At 45.7% G+C, this 22,363-nt stretch overlaps 1 protein-coding gene across 1 annotated transcript in view; it reads left to right on the top strand.

Moving 5' to 3' along the window:
* The window catches only part of STS (steroid sulfatase), a 120,478-nt gene that overhangs the window by 41,455 nt on the left and 56,660 nt on the right, over positions 1–22,363 (top strand). Inside the window, exons 5-6 of the mRNA XM_008694325.2 lie at positions 178–601; positions 14,949–15,085. Of these exons, the coding sequence (XP_008692547.1) occupies positions 178–601; positions 14,949–15,085 (561 nt within the window). The remainder of the gene's footprint in view (positions 1–177; positions 602–14,948; positions 15,086–22,363) is intronic.

Raw genomic sequence — 22,363 nt, 5'->3', positions numbered from 1 at the left:
AGTCGGTACCCCACTGTTTGTGGAAAAGGAAGCGAAACACTGTAGGGTTCTACAGAATAGGAGTTTGGTTAGTACAAGTGCAGAGTGATCCCGCTTTTCCACGTGTGGGAATCACAAACGGACACTCAGGTCATGGTGTGCATCGGGTCTAAACATATCATCCATTTGTCTTCTCAGGCAAGTGGCACCTTGGGACAAACTGTCACAACAAGACCGATTTTTGTCACCACCCCTTGAGTCACGGCTTTGACTATTTCCATGGGATCCCCGTGACCAACTTGAGGGACTGCAAGCCCGGAGAAGGCAGCGTCTTCACCAGGGCCATCAGGGCGCTGGTCTTCATCCCTCTTCAGATCATTGCGATCACGCTTCTCACCTTGGTGGTCCTCAAGTGCCTGGGGCTGGTCCGCGTGCCCCCTGGGGTCTTCGTCTGCCTTCTCTGCCTTGCTACCATGATACTCGGCCTTCTAGTGTGCTTCCTGCATTACTTCCGGCCCCTGAACTGCTTCCTGATGAGGAACCATGAGATCACCCAGCAGCCCATATCCTATGACAACCTCATGCAGAGGCTGACGGCGGACGCGGCCCAGTTCATACGACGGTTGGTATCGCCTTTTATCGGGATGCTGCCTGTTGCCACATGGTGCTTGGCGATCACCATGGAGGTTAGAGAAACCGGGTGGTACTTCTAGCCACGTTTCCCCTTCCGTGCTGTGGAGATTTCTGCAGCCAGACCCTCAGGAGGAGAGACGTGCACAGTGGAATGGCACGTGCAAGCAAGCGCGATGCCATGGGCTCTCATCCAAGCGGCTCTGCCATGTGTCCCTCACATCCTGTGCTTCTGAAGCCGGGTCGAAAAATGTCTCCCAGATGAGACAAAACCAAAGGGGCTTGGGTATCCCCACAGTCATTACTCTTCAGGTGTGCATTGTGTAAGTATAGGTGTTGTCCTTGTGACAGAAACGACACAGGGAAGTCCAAATAGTCTTTGCAAATTTCTGAGCAAAAGAACCGTGTGAGGAGCCTGGATGGAGCGAATGATCTCGTTTAGGTCTTTCAGGACCCCTTGGAGGCCTAGTGTTGAGGGTTGCCGTCAGCAAAGGGCATAACCATCCACAGAGGGGTCGGTGGCAGTCCTGAGTAGAGACCCATCTCAGGAGCACTTGCTATCAAAAACAGACAAAACCATGTTATTCCTTTTGGATCTTTAGAGAAAAGAGGAAATTTCATGTGAAAATCAGATGCCTGGTCTGAGAGCATGTGTTGCTTGGGCAGCAAAGACTGGAGACACGCGTGGGTCCAAGCTAAAATGGCAGGAGGAACGACGTTGTGCAGTTCTGGACAGAAGGAGGAGGATGTTAAGCTATCGGTCATGCTTCTGAGCGACTGTGGTCATCACGGGCACAGGGAGGTACCGTTGAGTTGGCGGTGCCGACGTAAGCCTAACTCACTGTTGGCCCACACGGCCAGAGGAGCGACTGCTCAAGCTTTGTGTTAGCAGAACCCAGACCTGTGAAAAATTAAAGATTGCCAGTCTTACCTCTCGAGGTCCCTCCTGTGGAGTGCTGTGGCAAGGCTGCACATCTCCCCAGGACAAGCTCCCTGGCAGAGTCTAAACCCCATGTCTCCCAGGACCCTTGGAGAAGTAACTGGAGCGTGGTTGGGTTTCTGGCGCAGAAGCCACAGCTGTTGTTATGCCCGTAGATTTTTCTAGAAGGGGATGCCGACCTGTGATCTGACGCAAAAGTTTTAGAACTTTATGAGGTATGCATTTGGTATCGTCATCTAGTAAGATATACATAGAGTGTTAATAGAGACAAGGTTCTCTTCATTTTTTTCTAGCAGAGCGATCACTTGTAGTACTTTGCACGTTATTGTGTTGTGTCTTATTTTTTAAAAACTCTCTGGCTGTGACAGTAAATTAATGTCATCACTCAACAGGGATGTGCAGTCTGCAAGGGTGACAAAGCTCTTACCTTGTGGGGTAAGCTCGCTGCGTTTTATAAGCAAGTGAACGGCCATTCCAAGATAGGATGGCGCCTCACGGGACTGTAGACCTGTCCATTGACTCTCAAAACCCAGCAGTGTGCTGTTTGCCAAATTTGCTGTAGCAGCCAAACATGCACCTGTCGGTCTGCATCTACCAGACATCTCTCAGAGATGTATGGGAGGTGGTGAATAATACGGTGACCTCTGCAAAATTTGCAGAGTCAGGAATCATCCTTAGCGCCAGATGATCCCCTTCTCTCCAACATGTGGTATTTTGATGGGAATGTTCGAATCCATACAGAGTATGAATATTCACATGATTATAAGGCATTTTAATGGGTTGCTCAGCACGTGACTCTGGGAGGGGACCTAAAGCAATTTGATCGTAAGGGCCTGGAAGCCTGTGCAGTTGATTGAAAACATCTGGATGGAAACTATCCTTGGCTGCGGTTGTCCTCTTGTGCGATGTGTGATACCTGACTCACTCCGTGGGGTAGCCAGGCATTTTGAGAATCCCCTTAACATCTCACCGAAGAAACGTAACAGTATTGGCAAAATAATACTAGGATCTGAAAATACTAGGATCTTTTCGGGGATCTGAAGATTCATTTGTAAGTATCGTCTCATTGGCCAGCATATCCCGAACAACGTAGGCTGGTCTTTACCACCTTTGGGTGAGAAATGGATTCAGCGTTAGGAGCAGAAGGAGAATGACTGAAAGCAGTGACAGCGTTGGTGACATTCTTTCATATGCGTTTGAGTTCAGAATTTCACAATGGAAACCAGTGCCTTCTCTCGATGCATTACCATAAAAGACTGTCTGGGCTTGCACAGTTCCCATGCGATTCGTATGTCGAAAGTAGTGAGGAAGATAGTTTAAGCTCTTATTTCTAGATTGTATATTCTTTCTCTAAGCCTTGTGTCTGGAACGAATGATACTGCAGATGATCACTGGGGGTGTGGAGCTGGGGAGGGCAGGGGCGTGAGGCAGAGATGCTTCGTTGGCGTGTGATGCTCTCAGACGCGGTCTCCTTAGCCAAATTTGCTACAAATGTGCCTCTGGATTAAAGTGCACCCTTCTGTGTTGAGGAGAGCGATGGCTTGGAATGTATAACCGTGCGCTCCATGGTGCCTCATGCTGATTTACTCTTAGGGGTAAAATTTATCTTGGGGAGATGCTTCTGTGGGGAAGCTCGATGATTAGCTCACCACACCATATGTTGTTAGGAGCTGTATAGTAATGCAAGAGACAGGTCATCCTTAATGCAATTTAATTAGCAAGAAGTCCATGTTGCTCTTACAGCAGGAATGAACTGTGAATTTCTTAGAGATTCCCAACCGTCTTTCTGTGTCCTGAGCAAAGCTCCCTTGGCCATCGGGCTCTTCAGGGCTGTATAAATCTCAGAGCCAGCTTGGGCGTACTGTGCAAATGGCGGCTCAGCTTGGGGCATGTTCAAGTATCAGCAGTTCTTGTGGCGTGATTGTCCGTGACCCACCAGACACTGGGGGTACACATATCACCTGGGACACATCTCACACTCATCAGCTCCTTCTTGCTACAAATCATCCATACGAAATGGGAAAAGGACATGTCTTCTTGGGGAGGAATTTGAGGCTCCACACTTTGGAGGGAATAGCCATCGCCCTACAGGAAATAGTACAGACTGGATCAAACCCCACAGTAGAATGCTTGGGAAGGCTGTTCTCTCTGTCAGAGTGGACCACGGGCACACCTTTGGTCTTCCATGGACTCTACCCACTTACCCTCTCAGAGTGAGTGCAGGAGGATGTGGAAGAAGACCAGGGAGTTTTACAGATGGAGAGGAAGAGTCGAGGTCTCACGCCCCAAGGGTAGAACGCCTCCTGGTAATTCTCACAGGAGCTCTGATGGCCGTACCCTCATTGCCATGGTGATGGAGAAGTATTTGCTTATTCTGAAAAGAAATCCGGGGCTGCATAGTTACAGGTGAATTCAGTGAGTTAATTTTATTCACAAAGTAGTTTTTGTTTTGCATAAGTCGAGGCCACGTTTTAAAAGGTCAGTGCCAGTGGGTAGGATGAGACCCATGTTTCACATCGTCCTCAACAGAGCGAGGTGAACCTTGGTCACTGTACAGCGTGAAGAGCCGGAAATGTTGACCTCTTTCCTCCCTAAATGCATCGGCAACAGTGCTTTGGGGCTAGGCACGACATTTAAGTTGAAAGAACCCGCTCTTTCTTTCTGTGCAAATATACAAAGTTCGGTCTGAAGAGCGTGTTTTTCAGGAAGGATGATGGCTTTATACACACCTGCGTGATTTGTGTAGTTTATGATATGCAATTACTGGATTCGTAACTTCGTAGCATTATCTCCTCCAGGGCTGTCCATGTTGCAGCAAATGTTGAGAACTCGTTCTTTCTGATAGCTGACTAATATTCCGTTGTATATATGGACCACAACTTCTTAATCCAGTCATCTGTTGAATTCGTTACTGGCCCGTAACATGTACGGGCCCCCACGTTCAACATGCATTGAGCAAATTCAGCATGTATTCCAAATGTATAGAATGTATTCAGCATCAGCCCCTGTGTATTCTAAGAGTGTGTATTAGAAGTGACATAAATGCTAGTAATTTGCAGTTACGCTTAGGATGGGCCATCTTGTATCTTCAGTATGGACTCTACTAGAGAAAAAAAATCCACAATTTGGAAAAGAGCTAGCGTTCTGTTTTTAAACTCTGAGTTCACAGAGTGGTAAGATCTCCTTTTTGTGACTTTCACGAACCCTGATCCCTGACTGGTCCCCAAAGGGAAGGGAGCACGCCATGGGAATGATGGAGAGTATGAGACTCTGGGGGACATAGGGTTGCTGTGCAGAGAATATGCCCTTACTGGGGGGTCGTGGGTAGCAGCTCCCTCTACCATGTCCTGTGTTCTGTGGCTCTATGGGAAATAGACTTCCTCCTGCAAACATGGTTGCTGTCATCGTAATGCCCCAAAACCTGGGACAGCTGATAAATGTATCATCGGAACACCTGACCTTTTATCCTGTCATGCTTCCGTCGATATTTGGCACTGTCAGAATCCTGAAATGCATTTACAGGGTGCCTTCAACCTAGCCTTTGACATTTCCAGCCAGACCGTGATGCAAGTGGCCAATGATGAATGGCTGTGACTTGGCCCAAAGCATGTTCCGAAGAAAGGGATCGTGGGATGACTTTATTAGTTTCGATAAGAGTTTAAGCCAGAAAGGAAGAGGTGTAGTATTGATCTTTAATTCACAGTGAGAAAAGTGCGTCAGATTAACAATGAAGGGCAGTGCACAGAAATACACACACACGTGTTCAGCAATGGAAAGGTTAAGTCATTAAATGATTGTCTTGCTCAGTAAGGGCAGATGCCCTTTGGTTGGTCTCTATCATGCATGGGTCACCAGGAGACAGGTTTTAGAGTGGAGGGTATCTTGGGCTCTTCGAATGTGCCCGTTTCCTGCTGAGCATGCCACAAGCTGTACGCAGTTGCGGAGGGATGCTTGCTTTTCGTGATTCTGCGTCCAGATCCGTGTCTTTCCTAACTAAGTGAGTGTAGATAAAGCCCTGTCGGACCCCCCTTTTTTTCACGAAACACACAGATCTCTTTTATGCCCTGGGATCGTGACCTAAACTGAAATCGGGAAGCGCGAGCTTTCGGATGTGTACGACAGGTCCAGGATGGTGAGTAAATGAGAGATGGGTGGTATGCATCCTGAGGACCCAGGGAATGGGACATGGTTCAGCTCCTTCAGTGTGGTGAACGGCTGTCCTACAGGAATGCAGGCTGGTGCTGCTGACTTCCCACCCACTGCTGACTTTCCCAGAGAAAGCAGAAATGCCTGTTTGTGGGAGGGAACTATTTGGGGGAAACTTCCCAATGTTTTCGATATTAGCTTGTTTTTTTAGGCACTCAGAACCCCCGTGGAATGAATGAATTGCTGTCCTCTCTGCGCCTTAGCATAGACCCCAATTTGACTCCATTCCCAGGCTCCTCTGTTCCTGTCTTTCGTGGGCTTCTCTCCCTGTCCCCAGGCTGAGCGTGAACTTCAAGACTACACAGTCTATCTGGTATTGTCTGTCTGAATCAGATCAGTTATTCCTAGAAGGGCAGATTTACTCGGATGGGGTGAATATACTCTCCTGTTCTTTTTTGCCCCCCCCCATGAGGGTCCATCTGAGAAGGCTCTCTGCACCCTTTTTTGATGCTCTTCCAGTAACAGCAAAGACATGGGATTGATTTTCTAAAAGCATTTTGGAAAACCCATCTCCTTCCTCAAAATCTCATTTCCTATTACAACAATTCTAATAGTTTCCTAGTTCCTATTACCCAAACCACAGGGAAACAGTCTTTTTGTTTAGTTATTTATTTATTTATTTTCTGCATACGCTCAGTATTTTGCACTCTCTGGGTTCAGATAATGAAGGAATGAGTGCTGGGAGATTTACAGCCGGCGCCAGCAAAGGCTCTTCCCTGCACCTGTTACGTGGTGCGGCGTGTGGGTGACTTTAGGTATTTGCATTCAGATCCCAGTGGGGTTAGGGGGAGGCATCGCAGGTGGTGAGGGATGGGTTTAGAGTCCAGCGTCCTTGGTGGCTGAAAAGTCCTCGGATCTAACGCAAGACCAAAGAGCCACAGACAAGGCTGCACACGTGGAATCCTTGCACAGAGAGACCAGTGCAAAGCTCAGTAAACGAGGCCGGTGTGGGCACGCTGGAGGGTCGTGAGCAAAGACAGAAATCAGGCTGCATTTTAAACTCCACTAACACAGATTGGCTTTTAGACCGGGGTGTCCGTTTCATCTTTTTTGGTACGAGAGGGTGGCTTTCCAACTTTTCTTGTCTTCCTTTTTATTTTTGAGATGTCTCTCCATTTTTCTGTGGCTCCAAGAGTAACATGTGCGACTCTAAAAAATTAAAGAATAAATTCTAAAGAATTTCAGATGCATTAAAGAATCTAAAGGAGCATTAATTCTAAAGAATTGAAGAAGCATTAAAATTAAAGTGTGTAAAGTAGAAAGTTGAAATTGTGGCTGGTCTTCACTCCTTCACACCGAGAACTTGCCTTCCCCAACTCAAGATATAGTGAAGCATGTGTGTTAGTGGTCTCTTTCTGGGCTTCTTTGCACACCTATGGGCTTTTATTTTACTTTAGTTTTAAAAGACTTATGTATTTCTTTTAGAGAGAGAGGGCAGAGGGAGAGACTCTTGAAGCAGACACCCTGCTGAGCACAGAGCCCTACATGCGGCTCGATCTCACGACCCTGAGATCATGACCTGAGCTGAAACCAAGAGTCGGACGCTCAACTGACTGAGCCACCCAGGGGCCCCGATGGGATTTTATTTTATTTTTTTTTAATGTTTTTTTATTATATTATGTTATTCACCATACAGTACATCCCTGATTTCTGATGTAAAGTTCAATGATTTATTAGTTGCGTATAACACCCAGTGCACCATGCAATACGTGCCCTCCTTACTATCCATCACCGGTCTATCCCATTCCCCCACCCCCCTCCCCTCTGAAGCCCTCAGTTTGTTTCCCAGAGTCCATAGTCTCTCATGCTTCACTCCCCCTTCTGATTACCCCCCCCCCTTTCTTTATCCCTTTCTTCTCCTACCTATCTTCCTAGTTCTTATGTTCCATAGATGAGAGAAATCATATGATAGTTGTCTTTCTCTGCTTGGCTTATTTCACTTAGCATTATCTCCTCCAGTCCCGTCCATGTTGCAGCAAATGTTGAGTAATCATTCTTTTTGATAGCTGAGTAATATTCCATTGTATATATGGACCACAACTTCTTAATCCAGTCATCTGTTGAAGGGCATCTCGGCTCCTTCCACGATTTAGCTATTGTGGACAATGCTGCTATGAACATTGGGGTGCATATGGCCCTTCTCTTCACTACGTCTGTATCTTTGGGATAAATACCCAGTAGTGCAATGGCTGGGTCACAGGGTAGCTCAATTTTTAACTTTTTTAAGGGACCTCCACACTGTTTTCCAGAGTGGCTGTACCAACTTGCATTCCCACCAACAATGTAGGAGGGATCCCCTTTCTCCACATCCTCTCCAGCAATTGTTGTTTCTTGCCTTGTCTATTTTTGCCATTCTAACTGGCGTAAGGTGGTATCTCAGTGTGGTTTTGATTTGAATTTCCCTGATGGCTAATGATTTTGAACATCTTTTCATGTGTCTGTTAGCCATTTGTGTATCATCATTGGAGAAGTGTCTGTTCATATCTTCTGCCCATTTTATGATTTATTTGTTTCTCGCATATTGAGTTTGAAAAGTTCTTTGTAGGTCTTGGATACCAGTCTTTTATCTGTAGCATCATTTGCAAATATATTTTCCCGTTCCGTGGGCTGCCTCTTAATTTTTTTGACTGTTTCCTTGGCTGTGCAGAAGCTTTTTATCTTGATGAAGTCCCACAAGTTCATTTTATCTTTTGTTTCTCTTGCCTTTGGAGATGTGTCATGAAAAAGGTTGCTGTGGCCAATGTCGTAGAGGTTGCTGCCTATGTTCTCCTCTAGGATTTTGATGGATTCCTGTCTCACATCGAGGTCTTTCATCCATTTGGAGTTTATCTTTGTGTCTGGTGTGAGAGAGTGGTCAAGTTTCATTCTTTTGCATGTAGCTGTCCAATTTTCCCAGCACCATTTATGGAAGAGACTGTCTTTTTTCCACCGGATGTTTTTTCCTGCTTTATCAAAGATTAGTTGCCCAAAGAGCTGAGGGTCCATTTCTGGGGTCTCTATTCTGTTCCATTGGTCTATGTGTCTGTTTTTGTGCCAGTACCATGCTGTCTTTGTGATCACAGCTTTGTAGTACAGCTCGAAATCCGGCATTGTGATGCCCCCAGCTTTGTTTTCCCTTTCAACAATTCCTTGGCGATTCGGGCCCTTTTCTGGTTCCATCAAATTTAAGGACTGTTTGTTCTAGTTCTTTGAAAAATGTCATTCGTATTTTGATCGGGATAGCAGTGAAAGTGTAGATTGCTCTGGGTAGCATGGACATTTTAACTATGTTAATTCTTCCGATCCATGAGCATGGAATATTTTTCCATCTTTTTGTGTCTTCTTCAATGTCTTTCAAGAGTGATTTATAGTTTCTAGAATATAGATTCTTTACGTCTCTGGTTAAGTTAATTCCAAGGTAACGTATGGTTTTTGGTGCTATTGTAAATGGGATGGATTCCCTAATTTATCTTTTTTCAGTCTCATTGTTCGTGTATAGAAATGCAGTGATTTCTGAGCATTGATTTTGTATCCCGCCACATTACTGAATTGCTCTATAACTTCTAATAGTTTGGGAGTGGATTCTTTTGGGTTTTCCATATAGAGTATCACATCATCTGCGAAAAGAGACATTTTGCCTTCTTCTTTGCCAATTTGGATACCTTTTATCCCTTTTTGTTGTCTGATTGCTGTTGCAAGGACTTCTAGTACTATGTTGAATAATAGTGGCGAGAGTGGGCATCCTCGTCGTGTTCCTGATCTTAAGGGAAAGGCTTCCAGCTTTTCCCCGTTGAGAATGATATTTGCTGTAGGCTTTTCATAGATGGTTTTTATGAGATTGAGGAATGTACCCTCTATCCCTACACTCTGAAGGGTTTTAATCAGGAAAGGATGCTGTATTTTGTCAAATGCTTTTTCTGCATCTATTGAGAGAATCATATGATTTTTGGCTTTTTCCTTCTGGATAAAATCTAAGACACCTATCGATTTGTGAATGTTGAACCACCCTTGCATCCCAGGGATGAATCCCACTTGGTCATGATGGATAATCCTTTTAATGTACTGTTGGATTCTATTAGCCAGGATCTTGTTGAGGATTTTGGCGTCCATATTCATTAGGGAAATCGGTCTGTAATTCTCCTTTTTGATGGGGTCTTTGTCTGGTTTGGGGATCAAGGTAATATTGGCCTCATAGAATGAGTTTGGTAGCTTTCCTTCTGTTTCTATTTTTTGAAATAGCTTTAGGAGAATAGGTATTATTTCTTCTTTGAATGTTTGGTAGAATTCCCTGGAAAACCGTCCGGGCCTGGAGTTGTTTTGTTTTTGTTTTTTTTGGAAGTTTTTTTTATCAATGTTTCAATCTCTTCATAATAAATTGGCCTGTTTAAAAAATCAATTTCTTCCAGTTTCAGTCTTGGTAGTTTATAGGTTTCCAGGAAGTCCTCCATCTCTTCCAGATTGCTTAATTTATTGGCAGAAAGCTGTTGATAAAAGTTTCTAATAATCCTTCCAATTTCATTGGTGTTGGTTGTGACCTCTCCCTTTTATTCATAATTTTATTAATTTGGGTCCTTTCTCTATTCTTTTGGATAGGTCTTGCCAGTGTTCTGTCAATTTTATTTATTCTTTCAAAGATCCAACTTTGAGGATTTTAGTTTAAGGATTACTTTGATTTAGGGGTACCTGAGTGGTTCAGTTGATACCACATTCGACTCTTGACCTTGGGGTTGTGCATTTGAGGACTAGACTGGGTTTAAAGATGACTTAAAATGTTTTTTAAAATATTCTGATTGGGGCATCTGGGTGGCTCATTTGGTAAAGCATCTGCTTTTGGCTTAGGTCATGATCTCAGGGTCCTTGGATCGAGTTCCACCTTGGGCTCCCTGCTCAGCGGGGAGTCTGCTTCTCCTCCTTCCTCTGCCCCTCCCCCTGCATGTGCTCTCCCTCACTCTAATAAATAAATAAAATCCCTAAAAAATATTCTGATTTATTGAATGAATGGTTTGAGGACTCTGTGTAACAGAATGCGTGCTGAGCTCAGCAGGTGAATACCCCAGACGGGCGTCTGTCACTGTCATCTCTGTAAGCTTCCACGAGTCCACGAGGCTAGGTCCGACAGCGATGTGTTTGTGGAAAGCATTCACGGGCGCTATCCCGCTGCATGAACCTCCGGAAGGTGCCTCTCTCCAGAAGCAAGTTCTGACCCTGCCACCTTGAGATGCGTTTGGTGGCAGGACCTGGCAGGGCTCACCTATAGAGTTTAAGTCGCGAGGGCGGTCTCAGCCGAATGTGCTTTCAGTAGATGTGAAGTGTGTGGACGGAACAAAGGGATGGCCGAAGTATACACATCTGTGTGTGTTCGCAGCGGCGGCTGGGTGAATCTCCACAGCATCAGCTGCTTTGTGCGTCTGAGGGCTCTCCGACTGAACCAACAGACAAGCCTCTTTGCATTTCCACTGCGCTCGACGACGCCGGTCAAGTTGGGACATTGGTTGCATAATAACGGTCAAGCCCTCGGAGGAGGAATATTCTGTTCAAGAGCTTCGTGGCAAGCAGGAAAAAAATAAATAACGCCTTCACCATCCCCTCGTGTATGTTTTCAGTCCACATTTATAGGATGTCAGTCTTCTGATTCTCGGATTGAAATGATTACAGGTTGCTGGGAAGGCAGGCACGGAGCTGCCTTCTGTATTTTTCACAAATAACGTGAGGGCATGTAGTAGCAGAAGTTTCTGTCTTTTCCCACAACGTGCAAGACAGAGGCAATGAGTTTCCAAAAACGTCGTTTACTGAAGTGCTCCGCTAATAACACAGGACTGAAGCTGTGACTGAGAAGTCTCCCGCCCACCAACTCGATGAAGTGTCATGGAGTTTTCAAGGTCATAGGGAAGGGAGACCCAGACGTCCTCCCTGAGCCTGACCCGCTCTCTGTGTCTGGAAGGATCTTGCTCAGCGAGTTGCCTCACCAGAGAGCAGGCTGTCAGTCACAGCCTAGAGTGTGTGCAGGGCAGCCAAGCATTTATGGGTGTGTAGCCCATGCACCATTGACCGGGCCTCTATTCCTGGATGGTCAGTCTTTGCCGTGCGGTGCTTTGCAAGCCGGTGTGCGTCTCTGCATTTTCCAGGAGTGTTGATGCATCTAAAACCTCATCACCGTGCTTGGACACCCGGGACGTTGGCTGGGATCGGCGGTATCTCGCCTGCTCAATGAAAAATGGCTCTGTAGAGAGATGCTAGAAAAGAGCATTCTATAAATATGCATCGTGTTATGATGAACCTAGGAACGGCCTTCTCCCCTTCCACAGAGGGTCCACGTACATTGCAGGGCAGGGGTCCCACTCCACAGCTGGGCTTGAACTCCCCTGCTGGCCTGACCGCTCTCAACTACCCCTGGTCATGTCAGGCTCCTTCGTTTGCTTGTTGGGCTGATTTGATCATCCATTTGTTCGTTCTGAGCTCACATTTCAAAATGCCTCAATCTTGGGATCCTGCCAGGGAGGCCGATGGCGGGCTCTTTCTTCCTCCTCTTTTATTAATTTATTATTTTTTCAGAAGCTCTTGGGCACGCGACGCCTCTTCGTTCTCGGCACATTCTGCCCCTACAGGGCAGAGGTCTGTGACCTTTCACGGCCTAGCATCACTTCTTCCAGGGTCTTGGAGGGCACCTGTGCTTAGAAGGAGCCAGAGAGATGCGTTAGTAGACATCCTCATGTGCAGATCGTCAGCTCAGATGGCAGCTCCTGTGGGTCCATGTGAACATGAAGGCACCTTCTTTCCTTCCTGACCCATAATGGGGAGAAGTCGTGGTAGACCAGTTGTCTTGGGTTTGGATTCTCATGCAAATTCTGCTTCCTGGGGAGAGCTGGCATAGACCACGTGCAAACTTTTCTTCGCTCGTTTGTTTGTTGGGTTTTGGTGATTTTTTTTTGGTCTTTTTTGCTTAGTTGTGAAATAGTAACAGTGTCACTTTGTTGTATACTCCTGTAAAAAAGGGAAAGTGATGGAATTCAATACGAGCCCTGTAACTCAAAGCCATACAGATGATTCGCAGTAACTGGCTCAACTTGATCTTCAGCCAGCAGGGACCTGGCTCATTCGAAGCTGATGTTTTAGGCTTATGTTCTGCTTCAGAAGGCAAGGGGAACATCAGTGCAGGGAGCAGCCTTCCGTGTAAAGTGTGATAAGCAGCAGGTCTGAGGGGTGGCCCCCCAAGGTGCTGTAGGGGCTGCAGGAACCCAAGCTATGTGCACGTGACGAAAGTAACAATGCATTTAGCAAAGTGTGCAGTCATTTATTTACTGGAGGTTAGCTCGTTAGCGTTGCGATATCTTGTTCTAACCTTGAAATGTTTTTGGTTATCCTGAGGACTTAAGGAACTAAATAGATATGTAAACGCATCATTGATATCATGAAATAGATGATTTCCCGAGAGCTTTTGCTGGCTGACAAAGATGATGAACAGAGGGGACTGTCCCTTCAAAATGATCAGAGACTTCTGACTTAGAGTGTATATGTTAGGCACATATATCTGCTAATAATATATAGAGATGTATTTGCATGTATGTGTATATTTATAAATAGCCATACTGATAATATATATGTTTGTATGTGTGTTTTTATGTGTGTGTGTATATATATAAACCTATAGTAATTATATATATAGGTGTATGTGTCTATACCCATATGTGTCTGTATCCATAATATACATATGTATGCACATGTATATTAATAACGTATATAGCTGTATACATATATGCTCCTGTGTATGTGTATACCTATATTAATAGCATATATATGTATATGGGTATATATATATGTGTATGCACACACAGCCCTATATTAATAATATATACAGGTGCATAGTGTATGTGTGTGTATAGGTATACATATAACTATAGTTGTGTATAGATGTATGTATTATATATGAAGTTGTATGTATCCTGTAGGTGTATATAATAGTACCTACCCCAGATCACCTTTCTCACCAACCACGTTGCATCGCTGCACCCCTGCAGTGCCTGGGAGTCCTGGGTGGGCCCGCGGGAGCCGGGAGAGCTGATGCAGGATCTCATTGACTAACAGAGGTTTACTGCACTTACGCTCCTTGGCAGGCACCGTGCCGGGCCCTGCAGCACCAAGATGTCCGTGACATGCCCCAGTTCATGGTCTAGTGGGACCAGGAAAGCACGTAAGGGATTTGTAGGGAGTACACGAGATGCCCTAGTAGAAATGGCATCGGGCCACCCATCTATTCTGTTATTCACTCCATTTGTGCCCCAGCAGCCTTCAAAAGGGCACTTAGGCAATAGTGCCGTTTAGAGGGAAAGGAATTTCTGACGCCTTCCCGGACAAAGGTAAAATTTGAACCGGTTACATAAAACCAAAGTGCATCCACTAAGTGCATTTCTCAGAGATCGGTGTGAGGCAAAGAGGAGGTGGTGTGACTCCTTGACTCCTCTCAGCAGACCTGGGCGGGAACCCCCAGACCTTCCCATACTCACCAAGCTCAGGACTCTTGTCACAAGGCTCACTCATTGACAATGACTTATAACTCTACACAGCTGTGTGTTTCACCCATTACAACACAGGACGTTTTGATGCACTCGGAATTAAGAAATGCTTTTGCAAGAACTTGAGACTCTTTATAGATTGGGGCCAGTTCAAAGAATGTCCCATGTAAATTCCAAAATGTCAGTGTTGACAGTTGAGCATTTATTGCAGGAGACTTGTTCGGTAGTAGAAGGTGGGCAGTATGGCGGAACAGTTGACTTGGCATTAGACCTGTACATAGGTTTTGCTACAAGAATTCAAGAGATGGGTGTTTACTAGGTAGTAGCACGTGTGTGTGTACGTATTACAAAGAGAATTCGCTTTTGCAGGCCCTTGAGTTCCTATTAATCACCGAATAGAGAGGGAAGAATAGAATTCAGGGGCAAAGCAGGCCATTCCCACGACATTCCTTCCATAGTTGTGTCCTTCGGAAATGTGTCGAGAATGTAACACTTGTGTGTGCTGACCCAGACAGAGTGACAATGAGCCTTGTCTTCATAGGCACGCTGTGGATGCTTCCATTTCTCCAGTAAAACATGCAGTATTAGACATCATCTTGCGGTGCTTTCTGACTTTTGAGATGGCCTCCCGTCATTACTACTTTAATGGCAGTGGGAATGGAGGCGCACGTGCTCATGTTGCTGTCTCCTCTCGCCTCTCGCAGGAACGCTGAGACACCGTTCCTGCTGGTCCTGTCATACCTCCACGTGCACACAGCTCTCTTCTCCTCCAAGGACTTCGCCGGCAAAAGCAAACATGGCGCTTACGGCGACGCTGTCGAGGAAATGGACTGGAGTGTTGGTATGTGTCTTTATCTTCTGTGACTGCTCACGGCAGGCCCTCGTCTTCCTCCTCCTCCCTCACGTCCTGTGAATGTCCACTTCTGTGCCCCATGCCTTTATAGACAGTAAGTGGCTTTCCGTTTCTTGTTTTCAAAAAAGGTAATGAAACACTAAGTCAGAAAGATAAACAGAATATAAAAAGCGTCTTCAGCCCCAAGTGCGTGGTTGAGGTAGCCAGCGGCTCATCGCCAGGGGAAGACTCGGTCTGGGGACCAGCAGGCACAGGTTAACGGAGAAAAGGAGCCAACGCACTGTTAGTCATTCTCATCGCGGATCCTGTTAACAATGAAATGTGGGCAGCGTGGTGTGTTCTGCCGCGTTATTAGATAAGTGGTAGGTTTAGGGATACGGAAGACCGCAGGCGCCCACAGCCGTGGCACGCCGCCGCGGGGTCTCCTGGCGATGCTGTTCTGTTTGGCATCACAACCAAGACGGTCTTATTCTTTGTGTCCTTTCTCCTCCTTTCTAAGCAAATTACTCTATTCCTGAAAAATGTGCCATTGTTTTCAGAGGTGCTGGGAAGACGTCTTACTTAAAAAAAAAAATGTGTCCTCTCCATTTCCATGAGATCATCATGACCCTGCTCTCTTTGCTTTTCTCTGGCAGAGCTGAGCACTGTCGGGTCTGTTCTGTAGCGTGGAGGGGAAGCAAAGTGATGGAAAACCAGGGGGCTCTGAACTTGTCACTCAGCGCCTGTCTTTGCCGGGGACACCGTGTCTTGTGTGGACGTTGTGCAATCCCTGTGGACAAAACGGGGCACAGTTGTCCAAATGTCACCAGTCCAAAAGTTGCTTAGGATTTTCACATGTTTGTTTTCTTTTCTTTTTTTTCCTCCTCTCATTCTTCCTCCTCCTCTTTGTGCACTGAAGTGATGGTTTTTAACTGTTTCATCCAGATGTTTTAGAAATAACCTGACCATTGCCAAGGAGCATTTTATGTATTTATTTACGGTTGGTTGGTTGGTTTTAAGCTGCGAATTGAACGGGATGCTGGTTGCCTACAGTGGTGATGTCAAGGACAAGTTTTGGTTTGTTAAATCTCGGAAGGAGCACCGTCTTAAGAAACAAGAGGACAGGACCCTTATGGTAGCTTCTAGCTCTCCATCTGCAGACTCCATGAATCTGAGAAATGTCTTAAGTTTCTAGGCTTCTGTTCTATCGTCTTTACACGAAAAATTCAGATGGGACGAGTCCTCAGTTTCTTTCTTCTCTGAGGGTCTGTGATACTGTAACAGAACATGGGGCGCCTGAGTGGCACAGTGGTTGGGCGTCTGCCTTCGGCTCAGGACGTGATCCCGGCGTTGTGGGATCGAGCCCCACATCAGGCTCCTCTGCTGGGAGCCTGCTTCTTCCTCTCCCACTCCCCCTGCTTGTGTTTCCTCTCTCGCTGGCTGTCTCTATCTCTGTCAAATAAATAAATAAAATCTTTAAAAAAAAAAAAAAAAAAACAGAAAGGGAGTCCCTATGACGAATGCTGGGATTCTCTGAAGCGCAAAGTTCCCCTTTCTGGAGATTTGCAAGACAGATGCTTGTTCTAGGGCTCTCCCGTACACCAGGGCAAGCCTGCCTCTTCTCATTTTGCTTCTTTAAACGTTGCATGGGAATCATTTTACATTTTGGACACCTTTGCAGTGTGAATCAGGAGAATATTTCATCCCTCTGATGAGTGTTATATTTTAAATAACTGGTTTCTTAGATGACACCAAGACGTTTGTGGACTGGCACGCGAGCTCATGGTGGTATCATCAAACGAACTGATTAATTTTTATTTCACTGTCATGCCATGTATGCGTACCCTGACTCATTAGCAAGTCTAACTTTCAGTGTTTTCCTACTCCTTCTCCCCTCTAGAATAAAACAGAGAGTGTTTTCAGTCTTCGAGATCTGCGTCAGAACCTTGGTAGATGATTCTGTGCTTTTCTTTTTGGACAAAAAATGAAATCCTCCCCCTTGGTCGTGACATTAATTTCTTGGGATGTTTCTGCTGTTTTACCTGTCCAGTACAACGGAGCGTTTCGAGGAACATTCCTTCTTTCCAAGAAAAGCCTTTCCTTATGAGGCTGAGGGGACTGCAGTGTTCTGAATAATTACATAAAAAATAAAATGGGGATATTTGCTTAAAACTGTTGCATCCTGCAGGAGAGACCCCTGAGACAGGAGCAGAGAGCTGCAGAGGGCACACCTCTCCCATTCGGAGCCATTTTCTTTCAAAATTGTTGGACACGGCCTAAGTATAAGGAGCCTAACTTTCTCCACTGCAGGGTTCTCTGTACCTGGAAAGGCATGGTCACAACAAAAGTGCCTTTGTTACTTAGTTGCTCTCCACGGCCATTCCCACACCACGTCCTTGCGTTTATGGCCTTAGTTTTAGCTGTGTGATGGCGCTGCCTTGCATGGTTATAGTCGCCAAGGGAAGTGAGCACGCAGATTTGTAGTGAGGACCACAGAAGGGGTCTTGCAGAGACATGACCACATGGGTGGCTCACATCCAGGATCTAGACTCCCTCTAAGTAACCCGACAGGTGGTTAGCCTTCTTTCATAATCTTAGTGACTGTGGACTCAGGGAGTGCCACACATCCAGCCCTGGACCTTGCACACTCGCTCCCTCCTTTGTGCCATGGGCCGTCGGTACAGCACACGGTATGCTCATTGTCCCCATTCTGCAGGTAAGGCAGGTGAGGGTTGGTGAAGGGTGCTGCACCTGCCTCAGGTGTACTAATTACAGAATTAATAGCAGGGATGAGCAGGAACCCGAATACAGGTGTGCCCCCAGAGCATGAGGGTTATTGTACCTGGTTCCACCACTATCCCTGTAATGAGAAAGGCCGCCTCACAAGCCCTGGGTGGTCAACACTCAATCACAGGGAAAGAGCTCATCCCTACATTACTCACGTTTATTGAATACTCTGTGCCTAATTTTTTTCCTTCTTTTTTGGAGGGGGCGTGGAATAATGCTAAGTCCCTTGACGCAAGGGAAGTTAGGAGTCATGGAGGGATTTGAGATTCTTCCAAGAGATCTTAAAATAACACAGCACGAAAAGTGATGAATGAGTGTCCCAGCGAAGACGCAGATAAGGTGCTTGAGAGTTTGGAGAAGGGCGGGCATATGGGGCCAGTGGACACAGCCCATCATGTCATTTCAGCAGGGTACCCCCACCGTAGAATCCTACGGGCAGTCGGGGCACCGACGCCAAGTGTGATTTTCAATCCCAAGTAATTTTGAAACCTCAGAGCTTTGGGGAGGAACAAATGGGCAAAATTACAGTGTGTTCAAATGTGCATGGAGTCTCTTGGGGGTGTGACATCCTAGCTGTTTTTCTTCCCCCTGAAATGGAGAGATACTCACTTGGGATCTGTGAATGGAAACAGGGCAGAGCGAGCAGGTGGAGGGATGGAGGTGGTTGCCACCACTAGTTTCTTATCTATGGCTTGTACCTTTCCAGAGGACACCTCCAGTCCATCACGTGGAATTTCCGTGAGCTCCACATTTATTTAGAACCCCATGCTATTAATATAGAGCTGCGGGAAGGACTCTTAAATCAGCACTTGCTCAGGGTTCCACTAGCAAATTCCATGTCCTACACAGAGATGCAAGTCGAGAACAGTGAGGTGAACGGGGATATAAATCTCTGGCTTCAGATCACCTTTCAATTAAAACAAAATCCCTGTCACTTCCAAATCTTGGGATCCAGTGGCTGATGTGAGATTTTTTTTCTTTTGAACAAAAACCATGAGCCTTTATCTTTAGTGGAAGAAGCACCGACCTTCCTGGTGGCATGGAGAAGTCTTCAGGAGTGAGTTTTCAGTGGCTCTCTATCTGTGATGTGGGACCCGCTTGTGGCTGTGTCTGATACGCTGACCTTCAGTTTCTCCCTGCCTTTCCCTCTGTGGGGCTGGACACTGCCACCTTCTCTGGGTGCAGGGATGGAGCACACAGCCAACCGGAAGGAAAAATAACAGAAGGGTTCATACAAGACAAGCTGGGGGCGGAGGGAGGGTAATGGTACAGAGTAAATTCCTCTTTTCCGTGCCTGACGTATAGTTGAGCACATGGCATGCAGTATCAGCGGCCACACGTCAAATCCGTCTTGAGGAATGGAGAGTAAATTGGAAGGTCTCATTTAGCAGATCAGGGTAGTGACAAGGACCTCAAGTAACACAGGCAGATGAGGGGCCTTGGATGTTGGTCAAAGCCCGTAAAACCTAAGGCAGAATTCTAACCAGGGTTTGGCATATTGGGCATGAGTCTAACAGATTATCCATTTAAACATGGACTCTTTCTGGGACGATTGTGAGACCCTGAAATGCAATGTGCGATGGATAACCCCTCACTTAGTAGGTCTATTTGCCTAGGCCAAAGTGCTTTGGTTGGGTTCACGTAAAAGACATTTGCTTCTAGAATGCTAAAAACCAGGGGCATAGCAGGGGCTCAATAAGTCCTATTTAAGGGTGAAATCATGGGGGTCAAGTGCCTGATACTTGCTGAAATTGCTAGGGAAGTGTGGCTTTCTTTTACCTATGTGGATAATGGTCTGCCTGTGGGAGTGCCTAAGATTGCTTTGGAAGCGGTAGACTAACTCGTGACTCAGGGTTTACTTCCATTGAAGTCCAAGGTAAAAGTTTAGAAATGAACTTCCATGTGTCTACTTCTCATCAGCTAGCATCACAGGGTCTAAAAAAAAACAAGGCAATATTCTCTTTGTGATTCTTTTGTTCTCTAAGGAATGTAATCTGGGCCGTAACGCTGTGTATTTCCTTTGGGATTCAATACATCAGTTTTCTATCTTGAATTTTTAAACGCTCCTTTTCTTGATAAATGGGGCCTCCTCTAAAGCGTGAAAATAATGTGTTCGCTCCTGATGCATACTGAAAATGGAAGGCCAGGTAGAACATTGAAAGGAAGGACAAAATGGAAACAATCCCCAAAAGAAAAAGAGAAGAACCCCTGAGACAGAAAAGTAAGAGAAGTGAGGGTGTTAGAATTCAGGGTAAAGAACACTGAAAAAAGACAATCAACTCCAACTAGGAAGAGGTGAAAAGACACAAGTGGATTTAGCTCCTATAAGTGTTAGGGTTGTAGGAGGTCGCTGAGAGAGAGGTATTTGAGGAGTTCGGGATCACTGGGGTTGAATATTCCTTCAAGAGGCATGGAGGGACGTGGGCAGAGGTATAACTTACTGGACTCTCTCTGAGCTCTGTCCTGCTTGGGGGGAGACCAGGAGTTGGGTGTTGGCTCAGGATGTGGAATTGGGTAATTTTCAGTCCAATGTTGAGGCAGGAGATAGATCACTGAATTGACTGATGATTGAAATTTTGCCAGAAAGTATCACAAAAGACAATTCAGCTTTGGAGTTTGGGGCATTAGGGAATGACCCAAGTGTCAGGCCACGGCAGGGGAATGAGGAAAATGGGGAGCTGGTGGCTTGGGAGGTGATGGGTTGCAGGTCCAAACAAGATGGTAGGGAAGGTGTTGGAAGTCTGGGAGGAGGTAAAAGTGTTTACATGGCAGAGGTAGAACCATTCCAGGGATGCACAGGTGTGTGGTGTGCTTGTAGGAGTTTGGATAAAGGACAAGAAGTCAGGTGTCTTGTGTCAAGCACATCAAGAGACTGGAGAGCCAGGGTATCCAGCTGACTCCTTCCCTGTGAGTGCACTCACATGAAAGCCACCAAGCTCACTTCCCTTATGACTGGAATAGCTGATTAGCTTCATTCACTTTCAGAGTGGAGGTTGATGGCTGGGCAGGACACTGGATGAATAATGGTGTACTTTATTGAGAGCAATGTAGAGCCATTATGGACCACACAGTCATTAACTGAGCTTCCAGTTTTATCAAACGAACGCTCAGTGGAGACTTGGAAATTATTTCAAGGATTGGTCACCAGCCAAAGTTCCAGGTTTTTAGCAGGTTTCAGGGAATAAGAGAGGTGGGGTATGCGCACTAAATCATGCTGGCTCCCAGCTCTGTACAGCAAAGCCCCATCTGTCTGGACCATGGCGTGAAGGCAGTATTAAGAGTAAAATGCTCATAATGCATGACTCATTGTCACCTTGTAGCTGTGGTGCACATCACAATGAGCTGTGCTCAGGACAGTCCCTACTCTGAGGCAGTGAGAAGCAGAACATGGAAACATTTTGTCCTAAAACTCTTAAGCTTCTCAAGTAGAACAAGTACATCCTCCATGCTTCTGCAGCCAAGATTGGATGTGTCGTGAATTCTTAAAACGTGTTTTTAATTTGCATTGTGTTTAAAAGTGTGCTCTGTAGAGTTTAAATAAAAATAAATAAATGAAGTTAGGAGGCACTGGCTCCAGGATAGACAGAATGATGGAGAAGAATGGGAATCCCAGAAAAAGAATCTCATGTAAATGTAAAGGTGGCCTTTCAAGGCAGACAGCTAAGAATAGATGATAATGTTAATTGCAATAGGACAAATAAACTTTGGGAGACATTATAATTACCTTGCTGGTGCCTGGCACTATGGTGTTTTGTATGCACTTAAAAGAGACAGTGTGATGGTGGTTGTGATGATGATGGTGATGATGGTGATGTTGTTGATGAAGGTGATGATGATAATGAAGAAGATGAGGATGATAGTCATGATGATGGTGGTGGTTAATGGTGATGAAGGTGATGGTTTTGAAGAGGAGGATGGTGATGGTGATAATGAAGATGATGGTGATGATGATGACAATAATGGTGATGATGATGACAATGATGGTGATGAAGGTGATGATTTTAAAGATTAGGATGGTGCTGATTATGATGATGATGGTGGTGGTGATGGTGATGATGATAATGAAGAAGATGAGGGTGATGGTGATGATAGTGGTGGTGGTGAGGGTGATGATGACAGTGATGGTGATGAAGGGGATGATTTTTGAAGAAAATGAGGGTGGTGGTGATTATGATGATGATGATGATGACGATGACAGTGATGGTGGTGGTGATGGTGATGATAATGAAGAAGATGAGGGTGATGGTGATGATAGTGGTGGTGGTGAGGGTGATGATGACAGTGATGGTGATGAAGGGGATGATTTTTGAAGAAAATGAGGGTGGTGGTGATTATGATGATGATGATGATGACGATGACAGTGATGGTGGTGGTGATGGTGATGATAATGAAGAAGATGAGGGTGATGGTGATGATAGTGGTGGTGGTGAGGGTGATGATGACAGTGATGGTGATGAAGGGGATGATTTTTGAAGAAGATGAGGGTGATGGTGATGATAG

Source organism: Ursus maritimus (assembly GCF_017311325.1).
Source record: "Ursus maritimus isolate PB19 chromosome X unlocalized genomic scaffold, ASM1731132v1 scaffold_X1, whole genome shotgun sequence".
NCBI classification, from domain to species: Eukaryota; Metazoa; Chordata; class Mammalia; order Carnivora; family Ursidae; genus Ursus; species Ursus maritimus.
This window is presented reverse-complemented; position numbering and strand designations above follow the sequence as displayed.